At 63.6% G+C, this 15,510-nt stretch overlaps 1 protein-coding gene across 1 annotated transcript in view; it reads right to left on the reverse strand.

Annotated features, from left to right (window-relative positions):
- Positions 1–3,100: 3,100 nt before the first annotated feature.
- Positions 3,101–15,510, reverse strand: part of LOC111154771 (PR/SET domain 16) — a 202,229-nt gene continuing 189,819 nt past the window's right edge. The window contains 6 exon segments of the mRNA XM_022514669.1: positions 3,101–3,178; positions 4,377–4,551; positions 5,405–5,638; positions 9,774–9,948; positions 10,263–10,432; positions 15,426–15,503. Coding sequence (XP_022370377.1) covers positions 3,101–3,178; positions 4,377–4,551; positions 5,405–5,638; positions 9,774–9,948; positions 10,263–10,432; positions 15,426–15,503 — 910 coding nt within the window.

The raw sequence follows: 15,510 nt of genomic DNA on the forward strand, positions 1-15,510 counted from the left end.
CTCGATTCAAAACAGGGGAATCTCTGGGTCCCACTCACGGAGGGTCTGGCTGGCCAAAGGTCGGCAGCTCCGTGCGTCCTACCCAGTTGTCCCAGGAATGAGAGCAGCGTGGGGGATGGTGTCAGTCTGCTGGGGGCCGGGCTTTGAGGGGCAGTGGAGGGGAGAGCTGGGAGCCTTCCTTTTGAGTTTCCATTGGGGAGGTCAAAGGTCCAAAGGAGGAGCACCGTTGATGCCAGACAGAAGGACCCTGGCCCAGGGGGTCCCCAGGTTGACAGGTCTAACCCCGGCCACCACCCATGCACATAGGGGTCAGCCGGCCTGTAGCCCTGTTGCACCCAAGCTCCGAGACTGGGGTCTCAGAATTCTGGCCGCCCAGCCCCCTGGCCCCCACGGTCCAGGCTGGTGCGGCAGCCCGGGGACAGAGAAGAGTAGGGAGGGTGGCTCGCTGTCGTCGGGGGCAGGGAGAGGCACCAGGGTAGGGACGAAGTGCTCCCTTTGTCAGGGGTCCAAGGACAGACCTCCCCAAATCTGCTGAGTGCTGGGGCCCAAGGGATTGAACGTTTAGGAGAAACGGGGCTGACTCCCATCGTTTCCGGGAGGACAAGATTAAGGGCTGGAGAGGAGCAGGTGGGGCTCTGGGAAGGAGGGAGAGAGAAGATGTGGCCACGGCTGGCCACATGTGACGGATGGCCAGAGCCTGCAGAGCAGACCAGAGTGGGTGGCCACGGCCCGTCTCGGATCTGGGACCGTGGAGAACAGACACTCAGGTTTCTACCCGACCAGAGTTCCTATTTCAGGCAGAGACAGTCATATCGCAAAAAAAAGCACACGCCTTACTCTTTAGCAGAAGAAATATAATTTGGGTTTACAGAAATGGGCATTTGTATCTGAGGTTGACTCTGCAAAGGGGTCACACCTGGAGAGAGGGGAAGTGGAAATCCCACACGGCGCCTGGCGAGCCAGGCAGAGGTGATGCTTGGGGCGGGGGGGCGTGTTTGCCGAGCCGCGCCCCGGGGGGCTGCGTCCGCCCTTCCTCTCGCAGGGCACCCCGCCGGCCTGCGGGCACGGTCTCGCCGCCTCCCGTGGGCCGGGAGCAGGTGGACCCCTTCCCCCGGGGCCTGCGGCCATGTGGCGGCCTCTGGGACTCCCCACACAGGCCTCCCAGCGCGGAAGCACACGATTGTCGCGGGCCTGGAGCGGCCGGGCCCGGGCACACAGCGGCTCCGACTGGGCTGCCGCCCCGGGGCCAGCGCCCAGGGCTCGCGCACCGTCCGAGCCCCGTCCCCGGCGCCCCGCGCCCCTACCACTTGCATATCTACATCCTTTTTTAAGGGCAACTTGGATGATCTTTTTCTCTTCCTGTTGGGACATTCTTCTTTTTCCTTCCAAACGATAAAAGAAATAAATAGAACACTTGTCTTAAATGTGAATGTAACTGAAACTCTAATTTAACAAAAACACGTGATTGTCTGGAAACGGGCAGCAGGATCCGTCGGGGGCGCGGGGGTATTTGGCACAGTAAAAACCTCCCCACTCCCTGGTTCTTGATCACACGACACACGACCTTATACACGGTTTTGGTCCCTCACTAGATACTTATATTAACATCATTTCTTCACAATAAGAATGTCTAATGCCAAAATACTGTTAAGGAAGAAATAAAATAAGAAAAGAAATGAATTAGAAAAAATTACAAGTTATATACAGATTAAGGTAAATTCCATCAGGGAAAAAGAAATTATGATTTGAAATTGGCCCCTATGGGAATAATTTAAAGCCCATCTGCGCGGAGAGGCAGACCCGGCCTGAGCAGGTGCCGTCTGGCCGGGCCCTGCGGTCTGGAGCTGGTCTGGCCTGCCAAGGAGTGGAGGTGGCCCTTGTGTCCCGGAGCCGGGGTCTCACACAGGCAGACAGCCCGGCAGCCTGGGGTAGGGGAGCCGCAGTGCACACGCCAGGGAGGCCACGGGTTGGAGGGGGATGCCCGCTTCCTTCCCCTTGTCCGTCTGACGGGGGTGGGTGAGGGGGGGGGCTGGAGACCCGAAGCGGCCGTGGGGGGCCGCACGGGTATGGCTGATGTGCAGACCCTGCCGGGAGAAGCATCGGGAGCCCGGGCCACCTCTGCTCGGGGGACCCAAGCCAGCGCTCTCACACCTCCCCCATAAAATTGGGGGGTCTTGGCGGGGGCCACAAGCATGAATCCCATGCCGCACACGTGGGACACGGGCGACAGGCCTCTCTCGCAGCCTTGGGCCAGCCCAGGACACCGTGTCTAAGAATTCCACCGGACAGTTTGAAACTGCTCACAGGCGGGGGCCCCAGGCCCCGCCGTTCTGCGCGGGGACACCCAGGATCCCGTTGGCTTTACAAATATGGTCTGGGATAGAAAACGTCTCCGTTATCTACAGTATAAAGAACACGCCCGGACACAGTACAGTTTCTGGGCAGGTTCGGGTTTGCAAAGACGCAGAGATTTCAAAGCAATGCAAAATTACTTTTAAAAAACAATTTGCAAGTCATCTTTCGATTTCTTTTTTTAAAAATACTGTCTATTTTAAAACCACATGCTTAAATAGACTCTGTCGTCAATAAGATTACCAAAAGGGTTACTCCTGTAATTCTCATTATAAAAAAATCGTCTGGGCGATCTCCCTTTGAAGAGCACACCCGCATCTGTCTGGTCCTTCCTGAGACACCCGCGGGTGCCCTAGGGGCCGCTGCCTTCATTGAGTCTGGGGTTCAAACCCTGCCCTCACCCACGGGGTCGGTCCTGCGAGGCCGCTGCCAGGCCGGCCTTGCGCTGTACCCTTCCGGAACGCTGTTCTTAAGACCAATTCTTGGACGGTGGGCCTCCAGGACGGCTCAGGGACTCCTGGGTTCTGAGTTTTCATTGGAAAAGTTAGAGCTGAGCCATGGTGTGTGTAGCGGGGATGGACGCTGAGGACTGGTCGACGCGGGTGATGGGGAGGGAGGTCTCTCTGGCCCAGGTCACGCCGCTCCCCGAGGCTCCCTTCTCCATTTTCCACAGCTGGGATGTCTGTGGGGACGATGGGGCCCTGAGGTCGCCCTTCTTGGACTCTGACCCTGGCCCCTCCTGGGCCCGTCAGAGGTGGTTGATGGGGTTAAAGGCTCCAGACTCCGGCGTGGCTCCTGTGATGTTCAACCAAGCATCCAGAGGGCTCTGGGAGGAGGTGTGGAGAGGAGCGTCCTCGGAAAGGGACAGCATCATTGCATACGCCTGGCCGGGGAGAAGACACACACACACACACACACACACACACACACACAGGACAGACAGGTGAGCTGGGGTTCTGAGATCCCAGGCTGGCCCTTCCTGGCCCCCCACTGCCTCAGGCTGGGCTCAGTCTTGCCCAGATCCAGACTGGGAGGGGAAAGGTCAGAGTCTCCCCTAGGGCCCAGAAGAGGAAGATGTGGTAGGTGCTGGGGCTGGGGGCTGTGCGCAGGTCAGCTGGGCTCCCGTGCAGAGGGACGAGGTGCCGTGGCCCTGGCCTCCATGCACGGGGTCTCCCCTGCTGCTTCCCCTGCATTCACCTCTCTGCCCCTCCCCCACTTTTGCGAGGGCCCTAGGAATCCTGGTCATCTGTAAGAGGCCGTCCCTGTCTGGTGGGCCTGGGGGCTGCCCGTCTGGACAGCTGTGGGGACAGCACAAGGCTACCCGGGGAAGCAGATGCCTGGCCCGTCTGAGCTGAGCCCAGAGGAGGGAGCACGGCTACTCCGTGGAGCCACAGGGCACGAGGCCACGGGACCTGGGGCTCCACTCAGAGCAGAGCGGGATGGGGGAAAGGCCAACCCTCCTCCCCCCCAGGCTTACACTTGGGGACAGGATTAGTAAAAGACAAAGACAGACACGCAGACGAATTTCGCTGAGACTTGGGTGGGCTGACCTGAGACCCTGCCCCTCCAGATGGATGGAAGCCGGAAGCAGGGCCCTGTGGCCACTTGCACTAAGGAACGGGGTTGAGGCCCGCCTGGGTGCTCTCGCTGACCCTGTCACAGTTCCAGGTGGGAATTAGTGACCGCGTGAGGACAGCTGCCTTTAAGAGAAGCCTGGGCCATTGCCAGGCTTGCTCGAATCAGAGAGGGAGGGAGGACCACACAGCTTCCAGGCTGGGCAGCTGCCCGTGGACGCCTGCCACGGGGGACGAGAGCACAGTGCCCCACGCCCCTGTGAGCACACAGCTCACATTCGCTGGTCTCAGTCTCTCCCTGCCCCACCCCTGCTTGCGGGGAAGTAGTGGTCACTTGGGTGTCTCTCTAGCTGATGCAATGGGCCCGGGGACCGTGGTCCTGCTGTGCCCCAGGCACCGGCCACCTCCAGCCTGGGGGTGCCGGGGCAGGGGGCTCTGCTAGGTACCTACCTGGTTCTTAGCCTGCCTGTACAGTGTCTGCTTTAGGGCCTCAGAACCTAGTGTGGCATTAAGCACATCTTTAACTTCAAATGCTTCCTCAGCTGCTCTGCGGAGGTCCAGCCCCTTCCCAAAAGTCGGCATCGGCTCCAAAGCCAACAGACCGCCCGGCCGCTCCTGAGCACACCTGCGCCAATGACCGGGGAGAGGGGCCTGGCGTCAGCCGGTCGGGCCTCTGACGCCCCACGGCGGGCTCCGTGCCGGCATGCACGCCCCGGCCTCTCCACGAGCCACATGCACAAGGACACGGACACACAGACACACGGACACCTGGACGGAAGCCACATGGATGCAAGAGGGGGACGGACAGAGGGCGTGGAGGGTGGTGAGTGCGTGCACACACGTCGCAGGCAGCAGGCGGGGCGCCCAGGTCTCAGGGAGCGGAGGACGGGTCTGGAGGCAGCTCCGGAGGGGCCAGGACTCCCAGGAACCCGGGGCCAGGGGTGATTGGCCTCCCTGGAGCTCAGGCCTCCTGGACCTGCAGGGCTCTCCCCAGGAGGGTCTGGAACGCAGGGGCACCCCCGGTGCCAGATGTAGGCTGGGGGGGCAGGCAGTCGGGCCGTGCGGGGAAGGGCCCCAGCTGGCTGCATCCAAGCTGTGCTCAGCCCCTGCTCTGCACAGCCCGGCTCGGGGCCGGACGTCACTGCCCGGGCCCACCACCAGAGACAGTGGGGCGGCCGGACCCGCTCCCTTGCAGCTCCCGCCTCTCCCTCCCACACTCTGCCTCCAGGCCTCGGCTAGTGAGGGAGCCTCTGGGAGGTGGGCTGGGCCCTGACCCCCTTCCTCAGGCCGGGGCTCACCTGGGCCTGCGAGCAGGGGGCCCCCCTCCCACGGTGGAGATGCCTGCTGGGAATGGGGTTGAGCGCATGTGGGGGATGGTGGGGTCCTGGGTGGTTTGAGGGTGAGGCCGCCCTTATGACGCTGGGGCGCCAGCCTGTGAGGCTGCCCAGGCCCCGCCCCCACGGAGGGCCGGTCCCCACCTTCGTGTGTGCTCGAAGCCCACGGCCAGGGAGGTGGGCGGCTCCTCATCCTCCTCGTCCTCGTAGGCGCCCTGGGGCTCCGGCGTGGGGGACACGGGGTCACCCTGGGACTTCCCCGCCAGACTGTCATCGTCGTCCTCCTCCTCCTCCTCCTCCTCCTCCTCCGCGTCCTCAGGCTTCCCGCTGGCCAGGCCCGGGCATTGGGAGCCGCTGTCCAGGTCCTGGGCCTCCGGCCTGAAGTGACAGGGGAGGGAGTTGGTCTCGGACCCCGAAAGGCCTGCGACCGGGCTACAGCCGGCTCTGCCCTCACCCTCTGTGAAGAGAGTCTGCCTTCCTGGTCATGGTCTTGGCCGCTGCCCCTGTGGAGTGGGCCGAGGAGAGAAGGGCACCCCTGAGGGCATGGCAGGGAGGGGCCTTAGCAGCAGGCCTCCTGTGATGCCAGAGGGGACACTGGCCACCAGGGATCCCGGGTGTGTGTGTTGAGGAGGAAGCCAATGCCAGTCAGGTGGGGAGGGGTTCTTAGGTGCTGGAGCTGGGGTTGGGCACTGCACAAGGGGTGTCCTTGGGGAGGTTTGCTGATTGACCCTTGCTCACTCCTCCTGGCCAGCCACGAAGACGTACGTAGGGACACTGGCCACCCAGAGTGACAGGTCCCTTCCCTAGCTGGGAGGTCTGGCACCCGGGGTGTCGCAGCACGAGCGCTGGGCCACTGTCAGCCGGGGGGGGCCTGCCCAGAAGGGTCTGCTTCAGAGACTGGCGGCTTCTGTCCTGTAGGCCAGGCCCCACCTCATTTCCCTCGGGGTCACTCCAGCTGGCCGAGACTTTTCCGCTCCGGATCCTCGTTTTTGCAAGAGTCTAAGCTGAGCGAGGGCGAGCCTTCTTGTTTCTCCAGGAAATGCCGCTCGCCCGGGCACCACCTGGCAGGTGTGCAGCACGCTGGAGGGGGGGACGGGGAGGGTGGGCGCACACCTCCTGAGCCCACATCTGGGCACCCGTTCCTCCTGACCTCGCATGGCCCACGGGCATCTGTCCGCGGCTGTCGGGGGAGACAGGAGTCCTGCTCTTGGCATCGAGGCAGAGTGGGAGGCTTTCCGAGCGAGCTCCGGGCTCCAGACCCAGCGGCTCGTGCAGACGGGCCGGCCACGGATGCCCCTGGTGGCCAGGCTCTCAGCCATCCTCGTCTTCCCTCCTTGCCTTTTGCAGAGGTGTCCTGCCATCCCAGATGGTCAGAAGCCTGCCCGACGCTCCCCTCCTCAGGGGTCACCTGTGCTGTTGCTGGAACATGTCTGTCCACCACCAAGGGCCCTGAAGCCCAGCGGCACGGGCCGGGACCAGGGAGCTGCCCCTCTCTGGCTTTCCACTGGGTGACTTGCAGGCCAGAGCCCGTGCCCGCGTGGTGACATGGGGACACCCCTATGCCGCGGATGGGACGAATAGCACGGGTGGGTGACTTGGGGGCTAGGACATGGGTTACGTTCCCCAGGCAGCCCCCTGCAGGTTTAATCGAACCCAAGGGCACTGTGCAGGTCTATATACGAGCCCTTCTGGGAGCAGGGAGCGCGGCCCCCACGGCCGATCTGCCCACTGGCAGGAGGCCTGCATCACGCAGGGGTGCCGGGGGAGGGGCTGCAGGGACCGAGGGGGGCCCGGCGGCAGCTCCAGGCAGCGAGAGCACTTGCACTTCTGTCCTCCAAACAGCCACCTGCAGCACGTGCCGCCCCGGGGCCGCCGGGACCCTGCACCGGCCGGTGCATCAACCCCAGGAACCCGTCTCTTCCTGAATCTGGATCTGGAGGCTGGAGTCCGAGACCCAGGCACCGGCGGGCCTGCTTCCTCCCGAGGCCGCAGGTGCTGGCCCCGGCTGGTGGTCCTTGGCGCCCCTGGGGACAGGCTTCTCTGCATCCCCCCAGCTCTGTCACATTTCCGTGCTTCCCTGCGTGTGGTCGGTGTCCCGCTCTCCCCTTAGGACATTGTGTGGGGTTGAGGGCCACCCCGATGACCTCGTCCTAACCAACTACATCCCTAAAGACCCTCTTTTCAAATAAGGCCCCGTTCTGACGTACTAGGGGTTAGGATTTGGTGGGGGACAAAATTCAGCTCAGATGTTAAAGAGGTTATAGGACCAGGAAGCCTGCCTGTCCCTAAATTCTCCTTGATGGTCAACAGAAGGAAACTGATTGAGAGGGGAACTGGATAAGGTCGACATTGGCCCCAAACGTCTCACCACTTCACACAGACTGATGGATCCATGTCACCTGTGATCGTGGTTCTTGCTCCTGACCACGACGTGGGGCATCTCCTGGAGGCTCCCCAGCACCCAGGACAAGGCCTCAGCGGGATAGGCCATCTGAGGGCCTGGGTTTGTGGCCAGCTCTGCCCTGGGGCTTCCGGAGGGATCTGGGGCCGGTCTCCTGTCTGAACCGTCACCAGGGGCTGTCGGGAAAGCCCCAGTTAGATGCTCCGCGGTGAAGGTCAGGGTGGAGCCGTCTCCTCTTCCCTCTGTCCTAGTGGGTTTCCTGGAGAGGCCTCCTCTTCCTCATGGCGGAGAGCTGGGCCTGCCACCTGGGTGCGAGCGTGAGGGCCTCACTGGTGCTCCTGGAGGACCGAGCTTCCCATGGGGAACGCCGTTTGCAAATGCTTGTAGGTTCTTCACCGGCCTCTCTCCTGGATGCAGGGAGTCTCAGTTCAAAGGATGGTGTTCAACAGCCTGGTTGTGTCTCGTTGCCCGTCTGCAGGGCTCCTATAAGGCCTGGCACCCAGGTCTTCACATCTGTGACTTTCTCTGAATGCAGGCTCCATGCCTCCCCCGAGGGGCAGGTATCTAGGTTCCCGTGACACCATGGCATGCGTGCCGGCAGCTTGGGATGGACGGGGCGCTCTGTCCACAGCAGAGCAGGCAAGGTGACACCTGGACCGGAATCCCCACTGCCGAGTGGGGCTCAGGCTCTGGGAAGTAGCCCGCAGCCAGCCTCTCCCACCACACCCTCCTTGGAGCCCACCCCAGACCCTACCTGGCCAGCAGGTAAGATCACCTTCCGGGGGGCATGACTTAGGATGTGATGGTCCCAGACAAAGTCCAAGTGCCACCTTCATTTATAAATTCAACAAGACTTCCCCGTGCCCCCGGCCCTGTCCCCTAGGAGTACCGAAAACACAGCCTGTCCTGGAGGGAGCCGGGTGTGCTGAGACCCCTCCTTCCTCGCTGGAGGTGGGTGGGCATGGAGCCGGGCCGGGTGGGGCTGGGGGGGCGCGCGGTGCACAGATCTGTCGAAGGGCGGGGCTCTGGCTGTTAGGTTCTGGGCCTGGCTTGATGGCTGGAGCAAGGCCCCCCACCTTCTCTGGGCTCAGTTTTCCGCTGCAGAATTAGGCGATTGCTCCCCAGGGCTTCTTGCTGTTTGGAGAGCCTCTGATCTTCTGCCAGCTGGTCTAGCACCAGCGCTCACCCAGGAGAATGTCTTCCTGCGGGGTCTGAAGCGCCCTCCCCCGAGGGCCCCCAGAGGAAATGCCCCTCCCTGGCTGAGCCTTGGGATCCAGGGTTGTGCAGGATACCTGCTACGTCTCGAATGTGAATTCCGCCGTTTTCATGTCACGGTGTGCATGTGTCGGTGTGCGTGCGTGTACGGGCATGTTGTGCGTGCATTGAGTGCACACGTGCACCCGTATATGCACGCGTGGTTTCATGTGTGTATACAGGCGCATGCGTGTGCACACGTGTGGATTCGCACGCACACACACACGCCAGTGCATGCGCGTGCACGCCTGTGTACACACGGTGGTTTCGTGCACACACGTATGTGTGTGAGTGCGTGTGTGCGCACACGTGTGCGTGCCTGTGGCTTCTCATACACGTGCATGTGTGTACGTGTGTGTGTGCCCGTGTGGTCTCGTGTGCATGTGTGTGTGTGTGACATTCCTGTTGGGACGCCTTCAGTGCCTCGGGTTAAATGGAGATTGTCTGGACTCTCAGACTGCAGGAGGGTTCGCGGCGGGAGCCCTCGCCTGGTCCGCACTTTGCCGCCCACCGTTGACCCCCACGCCAAACCAGGCCAACATGCTGGTGCGGCACCCAGAGCGCCACACCTGCCATCGGTCAGGATGCTTACTCTGCTCGCCCGTCCAGACCCAGACTCAGAGGCGGGGGTGGGGGGTGGGGGCAGTACTTGCTGAAGTGCCACCCCCTCCCCCAGGCCACTTGCAGGTGGTAGAGCCGGGGACAGAATGGATGCCCATCAGTCTCCCCCCTGCTGTGGCCCCAGTCCCGTCTGGGGGCACCCTGGGGGCCAGTGCTGGCAGAGGTGCTCCTCTGGGTGTGGCCACACAGGTGGGCTCTGGATCTAGGCCTTCTCGGGGTCCGGAATCGATTTCTTACCGTTTATCCGTTCGTGTTGTTGCTTGGTTCATCTCACTGTTGGCAATAAAGTTTCTGATTTCAGAGAAATAGGAGTCTTCTTTCTCATCTAAAAGTGCGTGGTTGTCGGACTCGGAGGTGGGGGAGGAGGCACTGGTCCCTAGGTGGTTCGTGAGGACCCCGGAGTGCTGGCTCACTGTGCGGGGGGAGGGGAGCGTCAGAGCAGGGGCATTTCTCGTTTCCCTCTTCCCTCCCTCCCCTCCCCTGGCTTCCTCTCCCTTTCCTCCTCTCCTTTCCCTGTCTTCCCCACGCCCCCTTCCTTTCCCCTTTCCCCTTTCCCCTCCCCTGGCTTCCCCACAGTCCCCTGTCTCCCCATCCCCTCCCCTCTTCCCCTTCCCCCTCTCTGCTCCCCTCTCTGTCTCCCCGCACTTCCACCTGATGTCTCTTCCCGATGTAGCTCCTGGTCTCCCCCCCACCCCATCACAGCGTCTGGCTGCCAGCCGGCTGCACCTGGGGCGTGCTCGTGCTCGTGCTTCTTGAGGTGCCGGTCAAGGTTGGTCTGCTGCCCGAAGCAGCGGTTGCACAGGTGGCACCGGAAGGGCTTCTCCTTGTTGTGAATGTTGCGCACGTGCCGCTGGAGGTTGGAGGAGATGCTGAAGGAGCGGTCACAGTACTTACACCTGGAGAACACACGCGTCTCAGAGCAGCCCGGACCCTGCCCTGAGGGCTGAGCCCCCACTTGCATCCTGGCGGAGACCCCGGTGCCCCCCACCCCGTTTCCCAGGGCGCTGCTGCCCCAGGGCGGCAGGCTGAGCCCGCCAAGCCCCTCGGGGGCAGGAGGAAGCGGTCCTCCGCCCACTGACGTGAAGGAGGCGGGTGGACGGTTCCGTGCGGCTGCAGGGGACCCTCCCCGGCCTGCAGTCTCCCGCCTCTGCGTCTGGGTCCCCGCTCCGAGGCCCAGTCGGAAGACACATGCCCCCAGCGGCCTCAAGGGGGCGGCCATGCACCATGGAAAGACCCTCGGGAGCGTCCCCCGCGCCCACCGCCCCCAAGGAGGAGACCTGCTCGGGGTAATGTTCCTCCCTGACCGAGAGGCCCCGCCCTGCTTGGGGGCAGCTGCCTGGGACCTGTCAGCGGGTCCTCCAGCCACAGCCAATTCATGGGGGGGGGGGGGGCTCGGGGCTGCCCGGGCCTTCTTCAGCGTCGGAACTCCCCGGAAGGTGGTGCGGGGGCTCCCCGTCTCGCCACCCATCAGGCCGCCGTTGTTCCAAGGACGGCAAATGACCACAGCCTTTGGGCGAGGGCACCGCGCGCCTCGAGATCCGTCACTCCTACGCTCCCGTGTGAAGGTGACCGACCGCCAGCCCGTGCGCTCGGGAAATTTGAAAAAGACGCTTCTTCCGCTGACGGCTTCAGTCGTGTCCACAGGACATCTGCGGCGGGAGCAGCGCCCGCTGGGGTGGGGCCTCGCGGGGGTGCGGCCCTCGCGGCCCGCTCGCAGCCCCGGCCCCGGCGGCGGGACAGGGAGGCCGGCCTCCGGCGCAGGGACCCATCCGCACCAAGAAGCCAGAACCGGAGAGCGCGAGCCTGCGGCGGGGGGCGGGGAGCCCCAGCACAGGACTGCGCACCCCGGGGTCCGCACGGCCTCGCCGGGCGCCCGCGCCTCCTGGTGGCGGAACTCGGAGCCGAGGCCCCGCGGCCTCCAAAGCGGCCCCCGGGGCTCCGAGCGCCTCCGCTGTGTCCGGTGCACGCGTGCGCACACGTGTCGTGTGTGCGCGTATCTGGGCTTCAGCCCTCGCCAGGGCGGCTTCACTGGCCGACAGGGGCCCACGGGCCCAAACACGCTCCTGCAACGGGACAGGAGGCTGGAGCAGGTCCCCGCAGGGCGCATGCGTGCGGGGTGCGGCTTGGAAGGTGCCAGGGACCGGTCCTGACCTGGTGGCGGGGAGTTCCCACCGGAGGCCCCCCGACCCCGATCACTCAGCGCAGAACCCCGGCCTCACGCCCTGGGTCCGAGCTGTGCCGGAGGGCGGTGTCGGGTTGGGCCAGCAGGCCTGTGTGAGGCAGCCTTCGTGGCGCTGCCCCGTGACCTCTGTGAGGGCAGTCTGGACAGTCACGGTGCACCCCGGGGGCCCTGAGGCAGGAAGACGCAGGCCCCCACCAGCGCGGGGCCTCCAGGACTGCAAGCGCTGGGCCAGGAGCCGAGCTTTCTCCGCCTGAGGGGCAGCTTTGTGAAACTGTCGGGGGAGGCTGACCTCCTGCCTCATTGCCCCCTGGGGGCTGACGATGGACCCACAGAGAACAGGGAGGCCCTGCTAGAGGGGCCCCAGGTCTCCCACTCTCTCATTCAGTTTCCGGAGCTCCTTGGCTGCGGCCTCGCTGACTCTGGCTTCCTCTGCAGCTGGGGGCCGGGAGCGTCTGAGATCTTGTCAGGAGCAGCCTGGCCAGCGCTCCCGGCCTCCTCCCGAGCGACCCTCTGCCTTCTGTGTGCTCAGCCCCGGCACACATGTGCTCGGCCCCGCTCCGAGTTGGCCTGGTTAAGCTGCTTCTAGCCCCTGGAACCTGGGGCTTTGGTCACGGCCTCTCTTCCCACGTCTCCTGACGTTCTCAGACCCAGCGAGCACCGCCATCCAGGGAGCCTCCTCGAGGTGGGGTCAGCGGTGCCGGGCTAACCTGGCAGCCCGGCGCTCCCCCACATGAGGGGCCAGAAAGGAGGGCTGTTAGGTCCCAGGACGCACTGTCTCACTCCGTCACGGACGGATCCTTGCCCCCCATGGTGTCAGGCTCCCAGATGACCGTCCTGCCCCTCACGGCGATTGCTCAGGAAGGACCAACCCGTGCACAGCAACCCCCGCCGTGTTTCTTCGGGAAGCCAGAAGGGTTTTGACAGGTTCCCCTAACAGTGCTGCATGGTCCCCAAACGGTCGGAGGCCTGAGTAGAAGATGGGGTTGCACAGGGTTGTTTCCTGTGACCAGAAACAGGGCTCTCTTTCCAGTCTCCGTGGGGCTGGAGGGGGGCAGGGGGAGCCGCACGTTCAATTTGCTCCCGCAGAGACGGGAGTGTGGCCCTCTGCCGGTTCTGATCTAAATCAATGGCCCAGACCAAGAAGCCCATTTGAGACTTAGGGGAGCAGTGAGCCCGGGCTTCCAGGAGCCGAGTTCTCAGAGCAGCTGGGATTTGCGTCGTAAACACGCTGACAAGCGGCCGGGGGAATTTATGGCCTTGCTGCGAGAAACGGCACGGCACTGCGGTCCCTGCGACGGGGAGTGGCCGGCCGCGCTGGCAGAGGAGGGCCTTGAGAGGACCTTGCAGTGACCGAGGCACCCCCCACCCCCCCAGGGAAGCCAGCGAAGTGGGGGTGGCCAGCACGGGGCGGGGGAGGGCGCAGCGTCCTCCCCGGGACCCAGCCGGGCCACACCAGCTGTCCCAGGGAGTGCAGGGCAAGGGAAGAAAAGACATTTTTGAAATCCAGCCCTGAAAAACAGAGCTAGAAAGCAGAGGGACAGGTTTGGGCCACCAGAGGAAGGGGAATGGGGCCTCGCTCACGGGGAGGAAACGAGCCGCAGAGGGAGAGTCGTGTGTCCCCAAAGTCAGAACCTCACATCCCGCAGGAGCACGGAGGCCAGCCCGCAAAGGCGCGTGTCCAGAACGTGGCCACGGCCCTGCCCAGGAGTGTCCCGGAGGGACCCCGGGCGTGGCCTCCAGGAAGGAGGCGAGAAGCAGCCCCCTCACTGCTGAGGCCGGACTTCTGTCTGTCCAGCCCACATCGTAACAAGCCCTCCTTGCCCCAGTGTTAGGGACTGAGTGTGTTCAGCTGCACCGTGTCTCCCAGCCTGAGGCCAGGATCTCTAAGCTGGAGAAGCCGTTAGCCGAGGACAGCGGGCCTGGCAGGAGAGTTGACCTTCTCTCCAGGAAGCAAACCATTGGTCACATGGAAGGGGCTTTCTCGCCTGGAATCGGGGCTTTGGAAGACGTTCTAAGCGATTTCACATAATCTCAGGCAAGGATGGAAAAGGAAGAGTGTCCCGGGCTGTCTGACTGTCACCCTACAGCCGGCTCGCGAGGGGCCTCGGGTGCACGTGGTGGCGGGCACAAGTGGGGCCGGCCTGGAGCTGAGCTCAGAGGCCAGCAGCAGGCGCGGCGAATCGGCCTCCCCGGGGGTGGGGGCTTTCCCCTTTGGTGGGGCCTGTCCCCGGGACGGCCTGTTTCTGTGGACGGATGGGCGGACGACGGGCGAACTTTCTTCTTCCAATTTAAATTCTTCCAATGACCCAAGTGAGCCGGATGGCAGAAGAAGTCACAAGCACCACACTCCCCATCTCAGGGCTGCCCCGAGCCAGATAAAGTCAGGATTTGCAACGCAAACTTTCAAAGCAATTATTGTTATGCAAGCTGAAACTCACAGATTGGAGAGAGCAAAAGAAATCAATGGTAATTAAATTCTTCTATAAACACAGCCCGACCCTCTGGGGGCTCCCACGCGCAACACCGTCCAGAAGGCTGTTCTCATTTTCAGGCAGGAGGCCGGACCAAGTCCGTCCTTCCTCTGCGAGCCTCTGTGGAGCTGTAAGCCACTTTTGGGGGTGGGGGTGGGGGGCCCGTGGGGGCACCCAGCTCTGTAGAGGACGCGGCCCTGTGGCGTCGGGGCGCCTGTTACATCTGGGGGGGGGGCATAGGACCACAGCTCCGGCGGGCTCCCCATGTGGCCGGCCTCCCCAGGGACGGGGACGCACACTGAGTGTGAGGCTAGCGGGGGCCTCTATATGGCCAGACTGTAGCCGTCTCCTGCCGCCAACCTAAAGCCATGCTAAGCTCCTTCTTCCCAGCGACGGCCGCTCACCGGACTGGGCACACCCGGGGTGAGGTCGTGGCATCTAAACCAGCACCTTCCCTGACTTGCCCCTGGTCTACCACCACCTGGGGCTCTCATTGAAAATGCCAACTCTCAGGCCCCTCCCTGGGGGGGGTCCCTGTCACCCCAGCCTTCTGCCTGACAAAGGCCCCCCGGGAGCCCCAGACCAAGGAGCAGGATCTGCTTCTTGTGTGAGCAGAAGGGGCTGCTGGAGCCGCCGCAAACACTGACTTGGGGCCGGTCACGGTCTGAGCCTCCGTCTCCCCACTTGGGAACAGGAAAGGGGGGCAGCTCCCTCACGGACTTGCGGTCCAGCTGCATCTCTGCAGGCAGAAGCCCAGCATGGAGGGGACAGGAGGGGAGCAGACACGTGGCTTCCATCCAGGGCTGGCAGGTGAACCTCTCAGGACACCCCACCCTGGGCTGGGACCCGAATTTGCACGGATCTCCTTTACCACTGCCTGCCCTTCCTTAGGCACCCGCCCTGGCCCACTGGCCACTATCAAGGCATTGAGCAGGGAGGGGGTGGAGCGAGGCATCCCCAACAGCCCACCCTGGGCCCTGGCTTTGGCCAGTGCTGCTCTGAATGCCCTGCCCCAGGCGACAGCGGCAGGTGGGCAGCCGCTCCCGGGCACCCCACTCTGGGAGCGGGCAAGACTTCAGGAAGCCCCCTTGGGCAGCTCTTGCCTAATCTCTAGAAGGCCCCAGGGCCCAGGATGGCTGTGGTGTCAGCAGGGGGCCAAGGAGCCACATGACACAGGGGTGCCGGCTCCCACCCCACCCTCTCTGTCTCACCGGACACAGGGCTGCCGGCTCCTACCTGTATGGCTGCTCCCCGGTGTGTGTCCTCAGGTGTCTCGTGAGGTTTGCTGATCGGGGGAAGATCTTGCCACAGTACCTGGGGT

The sequence above is a fragment of the Enhydra lutris genome, unplaced genomic scaffold (genome assembly GCF_002288905.1).
Source record: "Enhydra lutris kenyoni isolate GAN:26980312 unplaced genomic scaffold, ASM228890v2 scaffoldscaffold38, whole genome shotgun sequence".
NCBI lineage: Eukaryota > Metazoa > Chordata > Mammalia > Carnivora > Mustelidae > Enhydra > Enhydra lutris.